The sequence below is a fragment of the Macaca thibetana genome, chromosome X, assembly GCF_024542745.1.
Source record: "Macaca thibetana thibetana isolate TM-01 chromosome X, ASM2454274v1, whole genome shotgun sequence".
Lineage (NCBI taxonomy): Eukaryota > Metazoa > Chordata > Mammalia > Primates > Cercopithecidae > Macaca > Macaca thibetana.
Window position 1 is genome coordinate 13,314,263 of NC_065598.1, and position 18,806 is coordinate 13,333,068.

Here is an 18,806-nt window from a genome sequence, read left to right on the forward strand (position 1 = left end):
TTTCAAGCTCAAAGAAAGTACGTACGTGTTACCAGTTCAACTAGGTCTGAGCCTTCCTCATTCCCACCTGCATTCTTTCCTTATCAGCTCCTTGCTCTCTTCTACCAGCACTTGTTTTATTTTTATCTCTACTCATTTCTACTTTTTTCTGTTCCTCATTTTCTTTCAATTCTGTTTGCAAAACTTCTCACAGCTGAAGTCATAGCAGTCTCCTATCAATAAAAAATAGTTGAATGAGGATAGAACCCTTTCGCATGCATGTGTTGCCGAGGGCAAACTTTTTTCTTGCAGCATCACAGGGAGGCATTGCAGGAGAGTGGGGCACACACACTGGCTTTGCATTAGGAAAGCCCAGTAGCTCTTAGACCTGCTAACCGTGTGACCCAGCCTCAGTAAGCTTTAGTTCCCCCATCTGTAAAATCGGAACAGTGAGAGTTCCTTGACCACAGTGTTGTTGTGAATGCAGGTCCTCACTTCCTTATATGAAACTCAGGCCATATGCTGTGGATTTCACACTAGCCCTGGGAGTTCTGAACAGCATCCTATAGTAAAACACATTAATTATTTTGCAGTCAACTGTATGAATATTCATGCTGGGATAAATAAAGATTATAAATGGGTTTACATGAGTTCAGGTCAAACTTTTCAGCCAAATGAGTTCAAGTCTGGTTAGGCTTTGCCACCAAATAAATTATGAATAAATTTTCAGTTCTCAGAGCCTTGTGGATTTCAAAATTGTGCATAATGGATTCTGAAATTATATCGTGTTACAAAAGACATATGAAGCTGTAGGTGGTATAATAAGCTCTCAATAAATGTTAGTGGTTATCATTACCATGGCTTCAGAAACTTTAACGTGCAAGTTTGTCCTTATTACTTTCTTCCATTTTTCAAAAAAATAATATTCTCGAGTATATTTTCTTCTCTGCCTTGTTCACTCACTTCTGAAATTTGCTTTTTGTATCCTGCAGCCCTAGAGAATGAAGTGTACTGCAATCCAAAGCAGTCTGTGATCGATCGTTCTGTCAATGGATTAATAAATGGCAACATGGTGCCTCTCAATGATGAGATAAGTGGGGATTTCTTGAACAGTCCTTTTAAACATGAAAAAGTTCTAGCACGTATGGTTGCATCAAGGATCACAAATTATCCAAATGCATGGGTGGAGGGTAGTTCCCCTGATTCTGACCTTGAGTTTGTAGCCAATACTAAGGCAAGGGTCAAAGAGCTTCAGCAAGAGGCTGAACGCTTGGAAAAGGCTTTCAGAAGTTACCATCGGAGAGTCATTAAAAACTCTGCCAAAAGCCCACTAGCAGCAAAGAGCCCACCATCTCTGCACTTGCTGGAAGCCTTCAAAAACATTACTTCGAGTTCCCCGGAAAGACATATCTTTGGAGAGGACAGAGTTGTCTGTGAGCAGCCTCAAGTGGGCACACTTAAAGAAGAAAGGAATGACGTCTTGGAAGCACTGACAGGCAGTGCAGCCTCGAGGCTCCACGGGGGCACTTCCTCCAGAAGCCTCTCTTCCACACCCCTTCCAAAAGCAAAAAGAAGCCTCGAAAGTGAAATGTATCTAGAAGGTAAGCCACCCGCACAAAGGGTTGTGGGGTGCTCTGGAGTTGGGTAGCCACCCTGCCCACGACACGGGTTGCTGTGAGGGTCACCGGGCCAGAGTGGCAAGGTCTGGTGTTTGCTTGGCACACAGAACTGTTTAGAGAGTGATAGTCGCCTTTCCTTTGCTGCCTGTTGGTTTCATGCATTTTATTATTGCCACTGCAATTTAATTTAGTGCTTGAATCATTAGTTTTGTGGATCTTATGCATCATAGTTGGCTTTTTGTGAGGATAACAGTTTATTTTCAAACTAATAGAGCTCTTTAGAAACCACGTTGGTATCTTCTCCATGCAATTGATAATATTCTTTCCTTGGTTCTTTCTGCACCTTAGGTCTGAGCAGATCACACGTTGTTTCCCCCAGTCCTTGTCCTGACAGAATGCCCCTACCATCACCCACTGAGTCTAGGCACAGCCTCTCCATCCCTCCCGTCTCCAGCCCTACGGAGCAGAAAGTGGGGTAAGTATAATGTTCTGATTGATTAGCTTCAGCTGAATCATGTTATTTGCTGTATCAGCCTTCACTTTTTTTACTGGGATTTTTTTTTTTTGGAGATAATTATTATAGATCATGTGGCAGTATAGAATTTGCAATCAGATTGCAAAATGATGTGTCATTTTTGAGAATCATCTAAATTACCTGGAGAGAAAAAGATTGTTTTTAGCAAATAAGTGAATAATGCTTATTTGCTAAACTTGATATATGGACCATGCAATCTGGTGTAAATAAGCATCTTCCTGGTTCTGTGAATAGACTTGGTTTATTAAGATAAAAAACAAATGTACAAAATCTGAAAGCAAACAAATGGAGGTTATTTCTAAAGTTGGAACAATTTTACACATCATTAAAAAGTCATTTAAAAATATTTTGGCATTGAAATATAAACAGATAAGGTTCTGACCTGCATATCATTGAAATAAATTCAAATGTGGTAGTGGGCTCTGGAGTAGAGTATGATTGTTGAAACAGGAAGGAGTGGATGTTTTTAGAAACAGGCCACTGGGTCAGCCAGGCTGTGATTTGAGTGATGAGCAGACTCCTACCCATACCTGGGCCCCACAGCAGAGAGAACTGACTCGTTAGTTCTGGGCTCCAGCCTGGGCATCTGCATGTTAATGTAGTTCTCTGCCACATGGGCCTGTCATGGTCCTAAAGCTTTTTTTTTTTTTTTTTTTTTTTTTTTTTTTTGTGATAAGCCAAAAGGATAAGACACACACATGCTGAATTAGGGCACTTTGCTCACTCAAGGTTGTGGTATTACATCTTCAGCTGGTTCATGCTGATAGTATGCAGAATTTTTTTTCAGAAATGTTTTATGGTTATTTCCTAGGAATAGCATTCAGAGTACAACATTATTCTTTATTAACAACTGTAGTATCTACTTCACAGCATGAAATAGTTACAAGGAGTAACTGAGTAAACAGGTATTAATTGCTGAGAACAATGCCTAGTGGTGGTGGTGAGGTGGAGCTATTCTTTACAAGACAAAGAGAAAAGGAATTTTGTAGAGCCTTTTCTTGAGTCACAAAAGGCTTTTTGTCACCTTGTGCTCTTTGGTTTTCCATTATTAAAACTTCACATTCATGAATTTTATCCTTCCAATCTAGTCTTTATCAAAGACAAACTGAACTTCTGGACAAAAGTGAATTTTCAGATGTGGACAAGCTAGCTTTTAAGGATAATGAGGAATTTGAATCATCTTCTGAATGTAAGTTCAAATATAAGTATCAGTTTTTATAAGTTGAAAATCCAGAAAGCTTAGTTTTGGTGAAATGTATCCATTGGTTTAAAAAGAAAAGCAGTTACAAATTGGGTCATTATTATTTTGTGATACAACCACAAGTACAGATGTATCACCTCATTTTTCTCTCATGAAGATTTTCATGCATGTGTCTGTTTACTTTTTAAAAATTTCAGTATGACTAATAATTTCAGAGTTTGAGCTAATTTTTTAGCTTATAAATGAACTATTAACATCAGATTTTAAATAATTATCAGATTTTAAATAAGTGATTTTTCTTAATTTATTTTTACCTTTTTATAGAATACAACAATGTTTATTTATATTTTTTTTGAGATGGAGTCTGTCTGTGTTGCCCAGGCTGGAGTACAGTAGTCCGACCTTGGCTCACTGCAACCTCCTTCCTCCTCCCAGGTCCAAGCGATTCATCTACCTCAGCCTCCCAAGTAGCTGGGACCGCAGGCACACACCACCACACCCAGCTAGTTGTTTTGTATTTTTAGTAGAGATGAGGTTTCACCATATCGGCCAGGCTGCTCTTGAGCTCCTGACCTCAAGTGATCCGCCCGCCTCGGCCTCCCAAAGTGCTGGGATTACAGGCATGAGCCACCATGCCTGGCGTAAGGATGTTATTTTCTAAATTTACTGATTCTGTTGATTGCCTCAGATTTACAAAACCTCATTTTTAGTAAAAGAATGGAGATAAAAGAATATTAAGAGTCCAGAAACTCGTGTCCTGGCTATGGCTCTGCCTTAGACTGTCTCACTTTGTAGCCACTTTGTAAGTGTAAAATAAGCATGTAGAGCCTATCATCTCTAAGGTTCTTTCTTTATATTTGTATATAAGCTGTTGGTTAGCCTTGTAAACTTCATCTTCAAATCTGAAAATGTAATATTTTGAACAGTTAAATGAGAGGGCTTGGTAAATTTTGTGAATATTTGTTAAAGTCTTTGTGTTAAATCATTGATAGTTTAATGGAATTCAAATGATTATCAGCAAGCGAATTGAATTCTTCACTGTCACTGGGTTGATTTTCCTGTTGGGTAACGAATCTAATTTTGTAAACAAAGTTAATTCTTTCAAGTACAAAAACACTCTGACAAGCAAATACGTTGGCAAGTGGTTATGTTGGGAACTTCATGGAATCCTGTTAGGAAAGGGCGCACCCAGTTACTTTGGCTTCAGTTCCCGTTCTCCAGTCAGTTGCCCCCACACTGCACTGCCCTTCTTTGTCTTGGTGTTATTATTAAGGACTCATGGGATAATTGTTTGTGCCTCATGCAGCTGCAGGGAACGGGCCAAGGCAGTTGGAAATGGATGGGCTCTCTCCTGCCGGGGATATGCCTCATGTGGATGCTGCTGCAGCTGCTGTGCCCCTCTCATATCAGCACCCAAGTAAGTTCTTTTTTTGAACTAACAGTCAGCAGGGTCGCATACTAAATACCAGTCTGTGTGCTCTGTGAATTATTTCATGTATCACTGAAGTCTTCTTGTAGGTGTAAATTAGTCAAAATCTTGGGTTGGGGAGTTATAGTGGCATTATATTGTTAACGACATTTCTGAAGTAATTCCCACGTGAACATGTAAAGACAGTGCTGAGGAAAGGACACGTTGGAAGAAAAGGCTTCTCATTTAGCTTCTCAGGCCAGTTGCTTAAAAAGTGTTTTCATTAACTCTTCAGTGCCTGGAATAGTAGTTGGACTTTTCCCCAAGACTCTTCTACAAAAACTGTTCCATGGGGACCTTATCATTTTGGGAAATCACCGTGAAAAATTGAAGTAATAATTAACTTCTATCATATGTCTTTAATGTGATTGTAACATTTAAATATTATTTATTTTTCTATCTACTTGTTTGCTTTGTGTCATAAGAAATTAGGACAGAAAAACTTTGTATTTCAATCTTCGGAAAAGCTATGACACCAAGTTAGCTTAGCACTAGAGGAAAACTGGCCATCAGACTTCTCTTGTCTGGCCCACTTCCTCTTTCCTCTTCTCCAGATTACCTACTTCCCTCACTGGGGGTGAAGGGAGATGGCAAGAGAGCCATGGGAGCTTTGTGCTTTGTTCCAGGGCTCAGCCAACAGCCAGGTCCTTTTCTTCTTGGACCAAGTGTTTAATCCTCAAAGCTGAAAGGAATTTTCTCAAGTAAAGCCACCTCTTAGTTCCTCCCAAACATTGGAAAAACATCATACCCAAAACATAACCAAAACCCGTTAGCAGTTTCTTGGTTTTAGTCATGGTACTCAGGAACGTATAAAATTACTGAAAGAGGCAAGAGATTTTGAGAGGGTTGATTTTGCTGATTCCAGAGTAAATCTGCTTTGGAAAGTGTTCAGTGAGACTTGATCTAGAGCCTTCTCTCTGCTGGGCACTTTGCTCAGGGCTGAGCCTGTAGCTTAAGCCCTCACCTTCCTGGATTTCTAGTAGGGGAGGCAGATAGTCAGCAGGCCATCACCCAGGACCGCAGCATGGAGGGAGGGAATAGGGGCCGCGGCCACAAGAGGGAGTGTCTACAGGCACCCATTTGGCACAGACCCGAGCGAGGGAATACAAATAATGTGATAGGATAAGGGAAATCAGCTGAGTAACTAGGTGTTCTGCCACTGAGATGCAACATAGATTATAATATTGGCTTTAAAAATTATTAAGCAGCATGGTGAGTGACATTTTGGTTATTGAGAAATTGTTATATTTGTCATTTCACCTCTTCATCTGGGCACAAAGGGAATTCAAAAAGTCTGAAATCTGGTGTCTCAGAGGTGCCCCATGGACATACTTCCTTTCTTTCCCCTTGTGTCCAAGAGGTTTCTGTATACTACCCTGCAACTACCAAATATACACCAGAGCAGAGAAGCAGCTCACTCTTCCTCTTTATTTTGTAATTGGTACTTAAACAACATTCCTATTTTGAGATTACTATTCCATATAAGAGAGCGATCTTGTTTAGGAGTAACCATTTTTTCTTCTTCTAGCAAGGAGGAAGTTGCATTTCTGCCTGTGGAAATGATCAACTATCTCCTCTGGTATTTTAATTTCATGAGAAGGATTCAGAAGAGATGCGGGGAGAGAGAAGAAACTGTGTTGCTTCTCTCCTATTGGTAAAACTCAGTTCCTGCTGATCGCTTTAGAACAAGGCACAGCAAAAAGGTTCAAAGTCCTCTGCTGAACCTATGAATTTTTCTGCTTATTAGCATTGCTTGGGTTAAAAAAAAAAAAAAAAAATGTAGGTTATGGGTCAGAGCCAGAAGAGAAAGGTCAGCATAATTGTCTCTGGGATTGGGGTCTAATTAAACTTTTGAGATGTAGGGACCTGTGCCAAGATGCAGAGAGAACAGACAAGTAATTAAAATATGGGCCTTGCCTGGAAGGAATAGAAGTGGAAGAAACAAATACGTGTAGTTTTTGACAAAGCAGTACAAGATATCCTGCAAGTAAGATGCTGGAGTGGTTACTTGTCACTTCAGGAATGAGGAGGAGGTGGCATTTCAGTTGGGTCTTGAACAGCATTTCAGACTTTGTGAGAGCAAGGGAGTGCTACAGACTGAGGAGACAGTGAAGGTGAATGCTGAGCAAGGAAGATACAGCCATGGCCAGGCCCCAGTGAGTGGGTTGGTACAGATGAAATATTTCTAGTACAAAGTTGGTGGTGATGTAGGAAATCAGTCTGGAAAGAAAAGGGCAGATTGTCAGAGCCTGGACTACCATGGCATTGGACTCTATCAGAGTGGAGATGCTGCACACACAGCAGATCCACATCTTCCTGTCAGGAAATGACTGGTGCAGATGACCACAGGTTGTTGGAAGGCAGAGACCGGCTTCAGGGAGAGCCTTGACTGGGCTGTTTCAGTAGTCCAGGAAGATGGTGAGAAGGGCCCCTGTTGCAGCCACAGGACAGGGAGTGTGAACCTGCAAGCGCTGGTGGCTGAGTGGTTGGAGGGTAGAAAGAGCATGATCGAAGGACTGGGACGATCACGCTCAGGACGAAGCTGGTGCTGTGGGGTTTCCACATGCGGATGACAGGGAACTATCAGAAATGTGGACGTGAGGCTAGGGAGAGAGATCAGGAGTAGAGGAAAAGATATGGAAAGGATCCATATACAAGTGATCGCTAAAACCCAAGGAAGGGCTGCCGTCAGTTTGGAGGAAGTGGGGAATGAGCAGTGAGATGGCTGGAATGGCCGGTGGGGAGGGCAGTGGTGTGATTTCTGTTCTGTTTTGTTGGGGTAGGACAGACTTGAGCATCTTTATGGGAGTAAGACTTCTAAAACTACTGTGTACAGAAATAGGGATTAATGGCTCAGTCAGGGTCCTAAAGATAGGGGAGGGATTACAATCAAAGGCAGAGGCAGAAATGCAGGGTTTGCCTTGGAAAGGAGGGAGGAGATCTGTGAAGAGGATGAGAGCATGTGACATGGAGGGAGGACAATTGGAGTTGGTCATGGTGAGGATGACTTGTTATTTGTCTTAGCCAAGTGAAGTAGGGTGCAGTTCAAGGAGTGGGGTTGGGGGCTTGAAGTGAGTGAAAATGAAACAGTGACTTGAAGCAGGTCACAGAGTCAACTAAAAGCCAAGCAGAGTCTCCGTGGGTCTTGGCAAGGGCTTCTGCAGACTGGTCCTGCATTCATTTGAACAGTCTGATACTGGAAGCTACTCTTTATTTTCTGTCCTATTAGGTGTAGATCAGAAACAAATTGAAGAACAAAAGGAAGAAGAAAAAATACGGGAACAGCAAGTGAAAGAACGAAGGCAGAGAGAAGAAAGAAGGCAGAGTAATCTACAAGAAGTTTTAGAAAGGGAACGAAGAGAACTAGAAAAACTGTATCAGGAAAGGGTAATAAGTATGACTTGATTTTCTGTACTGGTTGCTCCGTTGTACACCTTTCGTAAGTACATTGAGCTCAGGGAGGGGAGTCAATTGGTGTACAAAGTCAGAGGAACGGCAGGTGCCTTAAAAGGCATCCCTGTCCTCTCCTGGTCTTACAGACAGTGAGAAAGGCTGCACAGAATGTGCAGCTTAGGAGTTTTGTAGTAAAGGATGGTTTTTGAAGGTAATTTTTGTACATTCTCATCTGATCCTTAAAACAAGCCTGTAAAAAAGGTAGACTGTGCTTTGCTGCAGAACTTTGCTTTGAAAACAGGGTTTAAAGAAGAGGCTGTCAGTGTCAGCTAGCTGGGACTAGAACCCAAGGGAGGAGATGGCTGCCAGTCCATGGTTGCTTCCAGGGGCACACATTCCCTTCCTCCTTCCTCTAGTTCTCTTCTTGCCTTCTGTGTCCCGATTCTGGTCCTAGCAGATGGATTACTCTGTCCACTTAACATGCCTGCTAAGTCTTGCTTTAATTACTCTAACATATGAATGTTCCTTGGACTTCTGGTTAATTCAAGTCTAAAGCACAGGACACTTGCCGATTAATACCTTCCTTGAGATGACATATTTGTCTTCCTTTGATGATAGCAATGACTTCAATTTTAAAAATTAGTCCTCTGGCACACAGGCTGTACTTCAAGGATCGGGATTAATATTAGTGCATTTTTAAAATACATAAAGTTTTACAAATATATTTGTGTATTTTCTGTTTTGGTGCCTATTTTATAGAGGATGATTGAAGAATCACTGAAGATTGAAATGGAAAATGAATTAGAAATGGAAAATGAATTAGAAATGAGTAATCAAGAAATGAAAGACAAATCTGCTCACAGTGAAAATCCTTTAGAGAAATACATGAAAATCATCCAGCAGGAGCAAGACCAGCAGTCAGCAGATAAGGTGCCAGTGCCATGGACAGGGCAATCTGTGGGTGGGGGACATCCAGGGCTTCCGTGGTTTAACTTCTTGGGATGGGAATCCATCTTCTCCATTGAAGACAAAAAGGTGAACAGTATAGAAAATCCAAAGTTCAAATGGAACCTTGAGTCTTTTAAATATTCTACTCTTTTGACAAAAACTCATAGCTTTTTTGCTTAAGGTAAAAGATTTAAGAGGTTTTAAAAGTTGGGGTGGCTCATTAAGAACAAGGAAGAAAAGATCTATCATATAACAAATGCATTAGTACTGACATTAATATTTTATGTAAGTCTGTAGTAACATGGGTGTTAAATGCATACCCTATAGTTTATTTTGATGTGCTTGCTAAATTTCATGTTTAAAAGTCACCTCTTTTTTAGACTTTTAAATTACATATATATTTCAAAAATGGTTCTTAAAGTATTTCATAAAATTAATGCATATCTAATTTCAAAATTTTCCACCCCCTCCATGTAATCAGAGCTCAAAAAAGATGGTCCAAGAAGGCTCCCTAGTGGACACGCTGCAATCTAGTGACAAAGTTGAAAGGTACCTGTTTTCCCTACATACTGTTTCATACACAAACTGTTAATTGCTCATTTTGTCAGCCAAGAGAAACGGTTAGATGTTTGAGATTGCCTGTAAGAAGTTATTGAATCAGTCAAAATTACTGACTATAAAAACAATTGAGTTTTTTAACTTGTGAAATTGATCCTGATATAAATTGTAAGCTAGGGCAGAAACCCCCCAGGGAAGGAATTGAGAACATTATGAAGATAGCAAATAAACTTGACACAAATTTTTACATTTTAATTTTTGTCTTTCCCTAATTTAGTTTAACAGGCTTTTCTCATGAAGAACCAGATGACTCTTGGTAACCATGTTTGCTGCCCAGCTTCTAACTTACATACCATGAGAAGTTACATAACATTTGCTCCTTTGTAAATGTTTCTCTATCATCAGACAAAACTCAATAAAAATGTGTGTAATCCAGTGTGGGTTTTTTTTTTTTTTTTTTTTTTTTTTTTTTCATAATTTTGATACCACAGTGTGTGAACCAAGAATAATCTAGTCATGTGAAACCTCTTCTCCAATCATAGTATTTCTCATTCATTATAATAAAAGGAACTGGCTTTTAACCTCATTTTTACCTTAAATTTTTAAATGAGTATATCTTATTGGTCAATCTATCTTATTGGTCAACTCCAGGCCTACATTTTGGAAGTTTAAGCTGTGTTCTTTTCTCTCCAAAGTTGGGCTGCTACCTGTAAAACAGGTTATTTTTCTCAGCATACTCCTGTTTTGTCCCTGAACATAAAAACAGATTTTTCTAGGCATTAGAAATAGTAAGATATTGCCTCTGGTCTTTACTTTTGACATCTGTGGTTTGAATGTATGTGTCCCTCCAAAATTCATATGTTGGAATTTAAACCCCCGCCAGTGTGATAGAATTAAGAGGTGGCACCTTTCACAGGTGACTAAGAGTGGGATTAGTGACCTTATAAAAGGGCTCAATGGAACTAGTGAGGCCCTTTTGCCCTTCCACCATTTGAAGACACTGCATTGGTCCCCTCTGGAGAACACAGCAACAAGGCACCATCTTGGAAGCAGAGACCGGGCCTTCACCAGACATCCAACCTGCCAGTGCCTTGATCTTGGACTTCCCAGCTTCAAACGGTAAGAAACACATTTCTGGTCTTTATAAGTCACCCAGTCTAAGTTATTTTGTTATAGTGGCAGGAACAGACTGAGATAGCATCTTTATTATGGAATCTTTGGTCCTCATACTTAATGAATGGGCTTCAAGTATTTCGTTTGTTTTTAAATGAATGGGTTCCTTCCCTATAATTGACTTCATTTTCATCTCTTAAAGGTCAAGTTTTACAAGTCAGAACTGGAAAAAAATCTCTACTCAACCCTCTAAAGGGTCCTAGGTTTTGTGGCAGGATCACTGTGGATAATTAAGAGGCTGCTTGTGGTTTTATCTAACCATTATTTTACAGTTTCCTCTGGTGCCTCATGTGACTTAAATAATTGCACAAAATGCCACTTAAACAGAAGATACTAAGTAGGATGACAAATAGCACACGAATTGAGCTCCTGATTGTTCTCCTGCCATACGTGAACAAAGGGTGATGAGCTAGAGTCAGCACCTCATTTAGGAATGGCCATGTGTCAACAGTGACACAGGCTGGGCCTCACTAAGAAAGGTCAGATGCACAGAATCCAAATGCATAATCATGTTGACAGATAAGAGTTTAAACAGATTATAAAATAAAATCCTAAGTAACGTATTTAGCTCTGCTACTCTAGAGAGTCAACCGTTAGAACTAGGTTTTTTTATATTCCAGAATAAATCAATAGACTTTTGTACCTTTGGTTTGAAAAATAACTACACACATGCTCTTATTTTGTTTCTACTTTGCCCAAGTTTAAGCCTCGTTGATCCTATAGGTAGATGGCATTTATTTGTTGAAAAACTACTCAGAAAAATTCTTACTCTACACAGAGAACTACAGAAGTGCTAGTGGCACTTTTATGCCCAATACAGCCCAGTGGATTATATAATATTTTCTTAAATTGCTGAAAAGATTTTTGCCAGAAATAAACCAAGTAGCACTCACAGACTTGATTTCCATACCAATGTGAAATCTTGACTATGCACATTATTCAAAAGTGACACCATACTGAGGACAAAGATAGGATTTATGTATGGTAAAAAGGCAAGTGAATGAAGCTATAATTTTATTTCATTACTCTTAGTACATCCACAACTATTTCCACCTAAATAGATATTTAAAATAAGCATACACAAGTATCGACTATTATCTACAAATATTTATTGTAACACTTGAATAGAACTACAGGAAGCCCTTGGCACTGATAGAAAATATTGATTCACTGTTAGGTTACAAAAATTTATACATAGCAAAATTTAATGCTCTTTACATAAAAAATATTAGACTACTTAAACAAAACTTCCAAAAATTCCTGGTAGTAGCTACCAGAATTAGAAAAGTAAAATTAGGCTTTAGACACTGCCTCTTCTAGAACACTGGACTCTGACAGCACCTCCACTGCTGGAAATAATAGTTAAATCTGTCATGCAACAGGAAAACAAAACACTAAGCTATTTTGGAACAACTGTTCTACACAGAAGAGAGCTTCTCTTAATTAAAAAAAAAAAAATCCCAAATAGGCATTTTTAGGCATTAACCAAAAAAAGAATCCAAATGAAATATTATACTTGATGTTCAATTTTAATAGCATCTTAATAAAGGTATGCTTCCTTTCATTTGAATACATTTCTGCACATGTATATGTTATAAAATCCAGGAAACAGCCAAACCACAAGTTAACTCTTAACAATGAATATACATAGTTAACCCTATAGTAAGCAGCCCCTTTGAAAAGCACTGATGCACCCAACAGTTAATATGAATCATTTCATAAAGAACAACACAAAGTTTACCATCACTAATACCCAGTACCTACAGTCACTTAATGTTCTGGAACACAATAATGTAGAAGGCAAGTTTCTTTTGAAAATGGCTTAAACTCAAGCAGTTTTCTTGCTGAACATCAAACTTTATTCCAGGAAACTAAGATTTAGATAAGAAAAAATGTAATACCAACCCTAATTTAAATTACTTAAGTATTCAAGTCTGTAAAAGCAGGAGGTTAGAGGTCTGTGGTCAATTTGCAATTAGGTTTTAGATAGTTGGTATGAAACTGTAAACTTAGTATCCAGACCACTGAAAAATGGTTTAGAATGGTGGTCATTTTAATAAGGTAACACTTCTTAATTAAAAACATTTATGGAACAAAATTCTGTGAAAGATATTTGGGTCTCTAGTTATGATATAAATTCTTAGAAATTTAAAGCAAATACTCATTAAGGCAGAGCTGACATTTCCCAAGAATAATGAAAATTGAATCAGTATTTTGTTAACATGAAATCTGTTACAAAATTGCTTCTGGAAAGCTTGTCAATGAGTCCAGAATCCAGATTGTTTAATAGTAGGGTCAGCAGAATTGTAGCTAATTTTAGCATTATTGAAAAATATATTTCTGATTGACTCAGGAAATTAAAGGGTCCTGGACTTGGGAGGGAAAAGCTAATTTGAAAAGTCAGTCATAAGAATCACATTATCTTTGATCCAAAGCTTAATAAATGTCAGCTGTCAGAAATGGAACTTTACATCAATTCCATTTTATTTCCTATGTAGATAACACTTATTTGAGGACAGATGGCATATATATGAATTTATGGTGTTACCCCTTGATGCTGGCATGTCACAGGTCCCTATCAAGGGGTGTGACATATTCCATTAGTGTCTTGGTAGAATTGCCCTAGCAATAAATGTGAACATGCCACCACAGATTCCCAAAGTGTTGCCTTTTAAAATGGCTAACATGAAACCTCCAATATTTGTTCTAAAGAAAAAGATTTACCCACTGGAAGGTTTTCCTAGAGATACATCCCAGCAGCTTGAGACAGACAGTGAAGTGTTTGTACATCTACATTAGTTTGGTGGGATACACATCTGTACTGCAGAGCAGCTGTCTGATGATTTGTCAGAGCTGTAAATACGTCGGTCGAAACACTCTGGCAAATATTTATGTGTAAGAATTGAGTTGTTCTTTTGACCGAGACTGGATATCTTGCAGTTCCTGTTCTTCCTTTGCTTTGATATCCTGGTAAGCCTGCATTTTGCTCGCATCCTTTAAGTAAGCCCAGTTAGAAGACAGTATCATGAGGAAGTGGATCTGGAAGAGAAGGGTGAGCATGATGGCTAGTGAGCATGTGAGAAGGCAAAGCGAGGCGCTAGTTAGATTAGACGGACTTGACTTTAAAGGGGGCGAAGGTTATTCTGTATTAATACTCGCTCTACTAGCAGAGCTGTCAAATCCTGAAAGCATGCTCTACTAGTTGGCTTCGCATTAAAAGGCTGAAGAAAAGTTAGTACACAAACATAGTGAACTGGAAAAAAATGGCCAAAGGTATTGTTAAGAAAAAGCAAAAATGAAATACAAGAGGGTGTTTTTGTTTTTGTTTTTTAACCATTTTGAGAGTAATTTTAAAGATTGATGCGGAAGTTCGGGAGCACATTGTATAGTTGAAATAAGTGTAGTGTGTGCAAAGACATTTTCTACCTGTAGATAAATCAATTCCCCCAAAGGCCTAAAAGCATGAACAATGTTTATTTTGAGTAAATAATTAAACTACATATTTAACATGGAAAAAATTAAGTGAATGTCAAAACCAAAATTAAGAACTATAAGCAAAGCATGCAGTCTCTCTGTTAACAAAATTTAGTTGTGAAACTACACTTTTCATTTTGTAAATGCCATTTCATTTCATAAAATGCAAAAATCCTCAGTATCATTCTTTACACTTGATGCGGCAAACACTTCTTTCCTATTTTCCTTGTATTTCCTGCAAAATAAATCTACATCTCAAGTTCCTTATAGTTCATACTTCCTTCTCAACATATTTGAGACCTTCAGGTCCAGGCCTAGTTTCTCTTCCCGTTAAAATCTTACATGCAGCTTAAGAACTAGCTATGAGGAAACAGTTATTACTTACCAAAACACACAATTTAAGGTTACCAATTTTGTGGGCTCTAAAGGAATGATTGTGTTGTTGGGGGGGGGAAAAATATCCACATATAAATCCTTTTTTTCAGAGAACTGGGTGACCTTTTTCTTCAAATTTTCATCTGGCTTATTTGAGGGTCATTTAGTAGTGAACCATGTGATCATAAAAAAATTGTTTTAAATTTAGAACGTATTTGCAAAGTATTTTCCAGAAGGTGTGACAAAACAAAATCCAGATTAAATCCATTTCATCTTCAGCACTTGTTTTCATTTTCATCATTGAAACTGGTTATCAAGCAATCAAAAATAACAGAAAATGTTACTATTCCAAAGTGTTAATACTTCATTTAAAGATATTGCTCTCTAAAGTTTAAGTATGAGAACATTATTTTAAAGAGGATGCTCACCAGTGTCAGTAAATAACTGAATCCTTTTCAAAATGTGGAAATAGCCAGATCTCATTATTGTGTAATTCATGTACAGTAAGTCATCTTATTAATCTACCATGCAAGATGAGTTTACTAAAGCTATTTACAAATTACTGTAACAAAACTGCAGAAACCTAGACTCTGCTTTAGTCTGGAGTGTCAGTAATATTTCATGCTACAGAGCATAGCTCTCTAAAACTCCTTATGCAATTTAGAATTTAGTGCAGCAATCTTCCCGACTCTTAAACTTCAAAACCGCATAGTTATATGTAGTAGCCATCATGTAGATCAGCTGGTGGAAGAGAACAAAACAGGACAGTAAGATACAGGCAGTGAGGGCCAATGCCATGACACTTCTAAACTTGGGTGGGGATGGGTGCCTGCTCATAGTCTAAGGTGTTTCTTTTTTTTCCCCACTTAAAATCACAAGAGACAATTTTCCTATCTAGCACACACAAACTTTTTCTCATCACATATGTACAATGTAAGTCATTGGTTCTTCCCTAAGTTTATTAAAAGTACTTGGATGTGTTTGAAGAATAACAAGACAGAGAGCTGGGTCAACAGCATGAGAAGGATGAAGCTAAATGCCTTAATCCCCTCATCTTTCCAAAACCATCTGCTCAGCAGCAGGCAGTTATCTTTCCTACCTGTTGCTCAACCAAAAGAACAGGTCACCCCCATGATTTTACAGGTGGTTTTTTTTCATAGACTCTAAGGGGAAGGAATGATTTAATGGTCAGAAAAACTGGGAATGACTAATTTACAAGCAGCTGAGATTTTCCCCTTGCTCTACCAGTCTTAGTTGGTTTTCCTCAAATCACAAACCAAGCCCTCCAAAATTACATGTGTACAAACATATACATACATAAGAGTGTGTGTTTATACAGTTGGTTTTCACTACTTGTAGATTCCATATTTGTGACTGCCTACTTGCTAAGATTCATTTGTAACCCTTAATACTTGAGGCACTTCTTTTGCAGTTATTAGCAGACATGTGCAGAGCGGTGAAAGTTGAGTTGCCCAGTATGCACATTCCTAACTGAGGTTGAACAAGGCAACACGCTGCCTTCTTGTTTCAGCTCTCAGACTGTAAATAAGTATACTCGAAATATATTTAGTGCCACATTTTTAACATTTTTTTTGTGGGTGATTTTGCTGCTTAAAATGGCTCCCAAGCATAGTGCTGTCTAGAGTCCCTAAGCGCAAGAAGATTGCAAACTGCCTGACCAGAGAAAATGTTCATTAGAGAAGCTTCATTCAGGAATAAGGATAGTGCTATTGGCCATGAATTCAATATTAATCAACAATATATATTAAATAAGGTGTATTTACACAGAAACACACAAAACAAGCTTATGTGTTGATAGGTTGATGAAAATGATGTGACCAGAGGCTCACAGACACCTAGCCATGTATTTCCCCTAGGAGCAGTGGTCCAGCATTTGCTAATTCAGTGCTTGAGGTGACTTTATGGAACATAGCTACTGTGTATGACAGTAACTATATAAATGTATATATATGTGCATATTTCCACTTGTAAATTAATCCTTGGCAAAGAGAAATGGGTAATGCCTCATGTGAGCATTTCATTTGTGTGTGACTGAAGTCATGAAGCTAAGTGCTCAGTGCAACAAGGTAATATGCTTGGTCTAGCTGATAGGTGTTGATACCCTCTTTTCTTTCCAGAGTCCAAATTACATCACCTACAATTGGTGCCAAGGCAGCCAACTAATACTTCCTGCAAACTACATGTGGTAAGTTACACAGGCGCCAGTTAACCAAGGTTGAGTGCCAGAATCATTGGCTTCAATAGGCTGGTAAAAGCTGGAAGGGAAATCTGTCATTTAGAGGCTAGAGGGAGGCAGCTAGACTAGGGTGGTCTTGGGGCCATTACTCACCAGGGCAATGACGGTGGCACCAGCTCCTGCACAGGCCACAATGAACAGGTGATAGGACATGTAGAACTACAAAAGAACAGGGCACCAACATAAGCATTTGATGTGTAATGAAATGGCCTACACTCATTCTGGGGTGCTGCTTCATCTGTCTCCTTTGCAGCTATTCTCTGCAAGACTGGGCACAGGCCTGCCTTCTCTTCATGCTCTGGCCTCATGGTGGAGTCACCTGAGGAGCTTTAAAAACTTTCTGATGCCCAGACTGCCCCCCAAATCAATTAAATCTGAATACCTAGGGGCTGGGCCTCAGCCATCAGTATAACATAGTGCTGTCTTGATGCCTGAAAGGTGCAGCCAAGGTGGGGAGCCCCTGCTTCAAGCCACTGCATATTATGGATATACAAATTAACAAGTTGGATAGGGTAGGAGCTGATTATTTCTGTAACTCACTGCTTTTTAAAAGCTTGCCAGGATTTTCTTAAATATACAAGCACCTACGAATGCATTTATAAACAGTTACAAGCCAATGACCGAAGAATGTTCTAAGGCTGAGACAATTTAAACCAAAGTGTTAGGACACACTCCCTATTAAGAATGAATGAGAAATAGAGAAGTAGCCAAGTCATTCCAGAAATATAAATGATTAACTGTGGCCTCATTTATTAAAAATTGGGCATATACACAAATTCCTCTACGAAACAGAGGGACTCCTCTATGAAAATTAACTTACATGTGTTCTGTGACAGGTGTTCCACTTTGAAAATCTTTCTGAAGAGGTGAGAGAAGAATCTAGATATATTATTAGGTTTGTAGGTTTGGGTTCACCTCTAAATTATTGCCCAAAGGAAAAGCTCTCCACTTCTTAAGGATTCTCACCAAATGGGTTGGACCATATGAAGTGACCATTTTTGTAGGTCAAAAATGGCTGAATAGTGATGGTTACATATAGCTCAATCTTAAAGAGTCTAAACAAGGAGCTTTCCTTAATAGCATTTTAACCATCTCTCTCGCTCTTTCTATAGCTAGGAGAACCCTTGTCTCAGCCTAATATTCAAGGGTTATTCTTACGAGCCCTCTGAACTGTGATGAGTTTACCTCGTTTGTGTTGCAGATGTTCTCCAGGGCAGAGCCGCATATTTTTCCCGGGAAAGCATTCCAAGGAATGATACCTGTAAAATGAACCCCAATAGGATGTTAGTACAAACTACAGTGCCTCATGTTCTTAATAGACCCCACCACTTTGGATGCCAGTTACAGTGTAATTGTAGGCTATGTTCCTTCATTAAGAATTGATGGATCTGCTGTCTGCAGAACAAGCATTTTGGAATAAATAGCCCCATTTGAACGATAGGCCAAAAGCAAAGCCAACTAGTCCATAAGAAATCTAAACAGCCTGATATTTTTTCCCCTACAAATTGTGCTTTATTCAGTGAGGGTTCATATTTGGAAGTTCATATTTGTAAAGATTAATTTTCAAAGCCAGACTTTCCCTATAGTTACTGCAGGACAACCCCCTCGTAAAGCATTTTATCACATTGAGGTCAAAATACATTTCCTCATGAATGTTGTGGTCTGTGGCCTTGCTGTCCAAGCTGTTAGTGGTCTGCCAGGAGTTCCAAAACTGCAAGTATACACTCGGAAACAAATTACAATTTGACAGAGTAATTTATGTTTGTGGGAATCCAATAAACTCTGGATTTATACTTTGTCTTTGTTTTTATATTCATTTTTATTAT

At 38.8% G+C, this 18,806-nt stretch overlaps 2 protein-coding genes across 11 annotated transcripts in view; one reads left to right on the forward strand and one right to left on the reverse strand.

Moving 5' to 3' along the window:
* Positions 1–10,136, forward strand: part of OFD1 (OFD1 centriole and centriolar satellite protein) — a 34,137-nt gene extending 24,001 nt beyond the window's left edge. For all 4 annotated transcript variants that reach the window (XM_050777215.1, XM_050777217.1, XM_050777216.1 and 1 more), the window contains 8 exons: positions 972–1,580; positions 1,947–2,073; positions 3,222–3,322; positions 4,641–4,751; positions 8,032–8,189; positions 8,955–9,125; positions 9,625–9,692; positions 9,979–10,136. In XM_050777215.1, coding sequence (XP_050633172.1) covers positions 972–1,580; positions 1,947–2,073; positions 3,222–3,322; positions 4,641–4,751; positions 8,032–8,189; positions 8,955–9,125; positions 9,625–9,692; positions 9,979–10,021 — 1,388 coding nt within the window. In that variant the 3' untranslated portion in view covers positions 10,022–10,136. The remainder of the gene's footprint in view (positions 1–971; positions 1,581–1,946; positions 2,074–3,221; positions 3,323–4,640; positions 4,752–8,031; positions 8,190–8,954; positions 9,126–9,624; positions 9,693–9,978) is intronic.
* Positions 10,137–11,963: 1,827 nt separating this feature from the next.
* GPM6B (glycoprotein M6B) overlaps positions 11,964–18,806 on the reverse strand; it is a 169,814-nt gene continuing 162,971 nt past the window's right edge. For 3 of the 7 annotated variants that reach the window (XM_050777232.1, XM_050777231.1, XM_050777227.1), the window contains 3 exons: positions 18,166–18,239; positions 17,074–17,139; positions 11,964–13,913 (listed from right to left, as the gene is read on the reverse strand). In XM_050777232.1, the coding sequence (XP_050633189.1) occupies positions 13,764–13,913; positions 17,074–17,139; positions 18,166–18,239 (290 nt within the window). In that variant the 3' untranslated portion in view covers positions 11,964–13,763. Of the gene's footprint in view, positions 15,465–17,073; positions 17,140–18,165; positions 18,240–18,806 lie in introns of all 7 variants that reach the window. The other 4 variants (XM_050777234.1, XM_050777233.1, XM_050777228.1 and 1 more) reach the window with 2 other exon arrangements.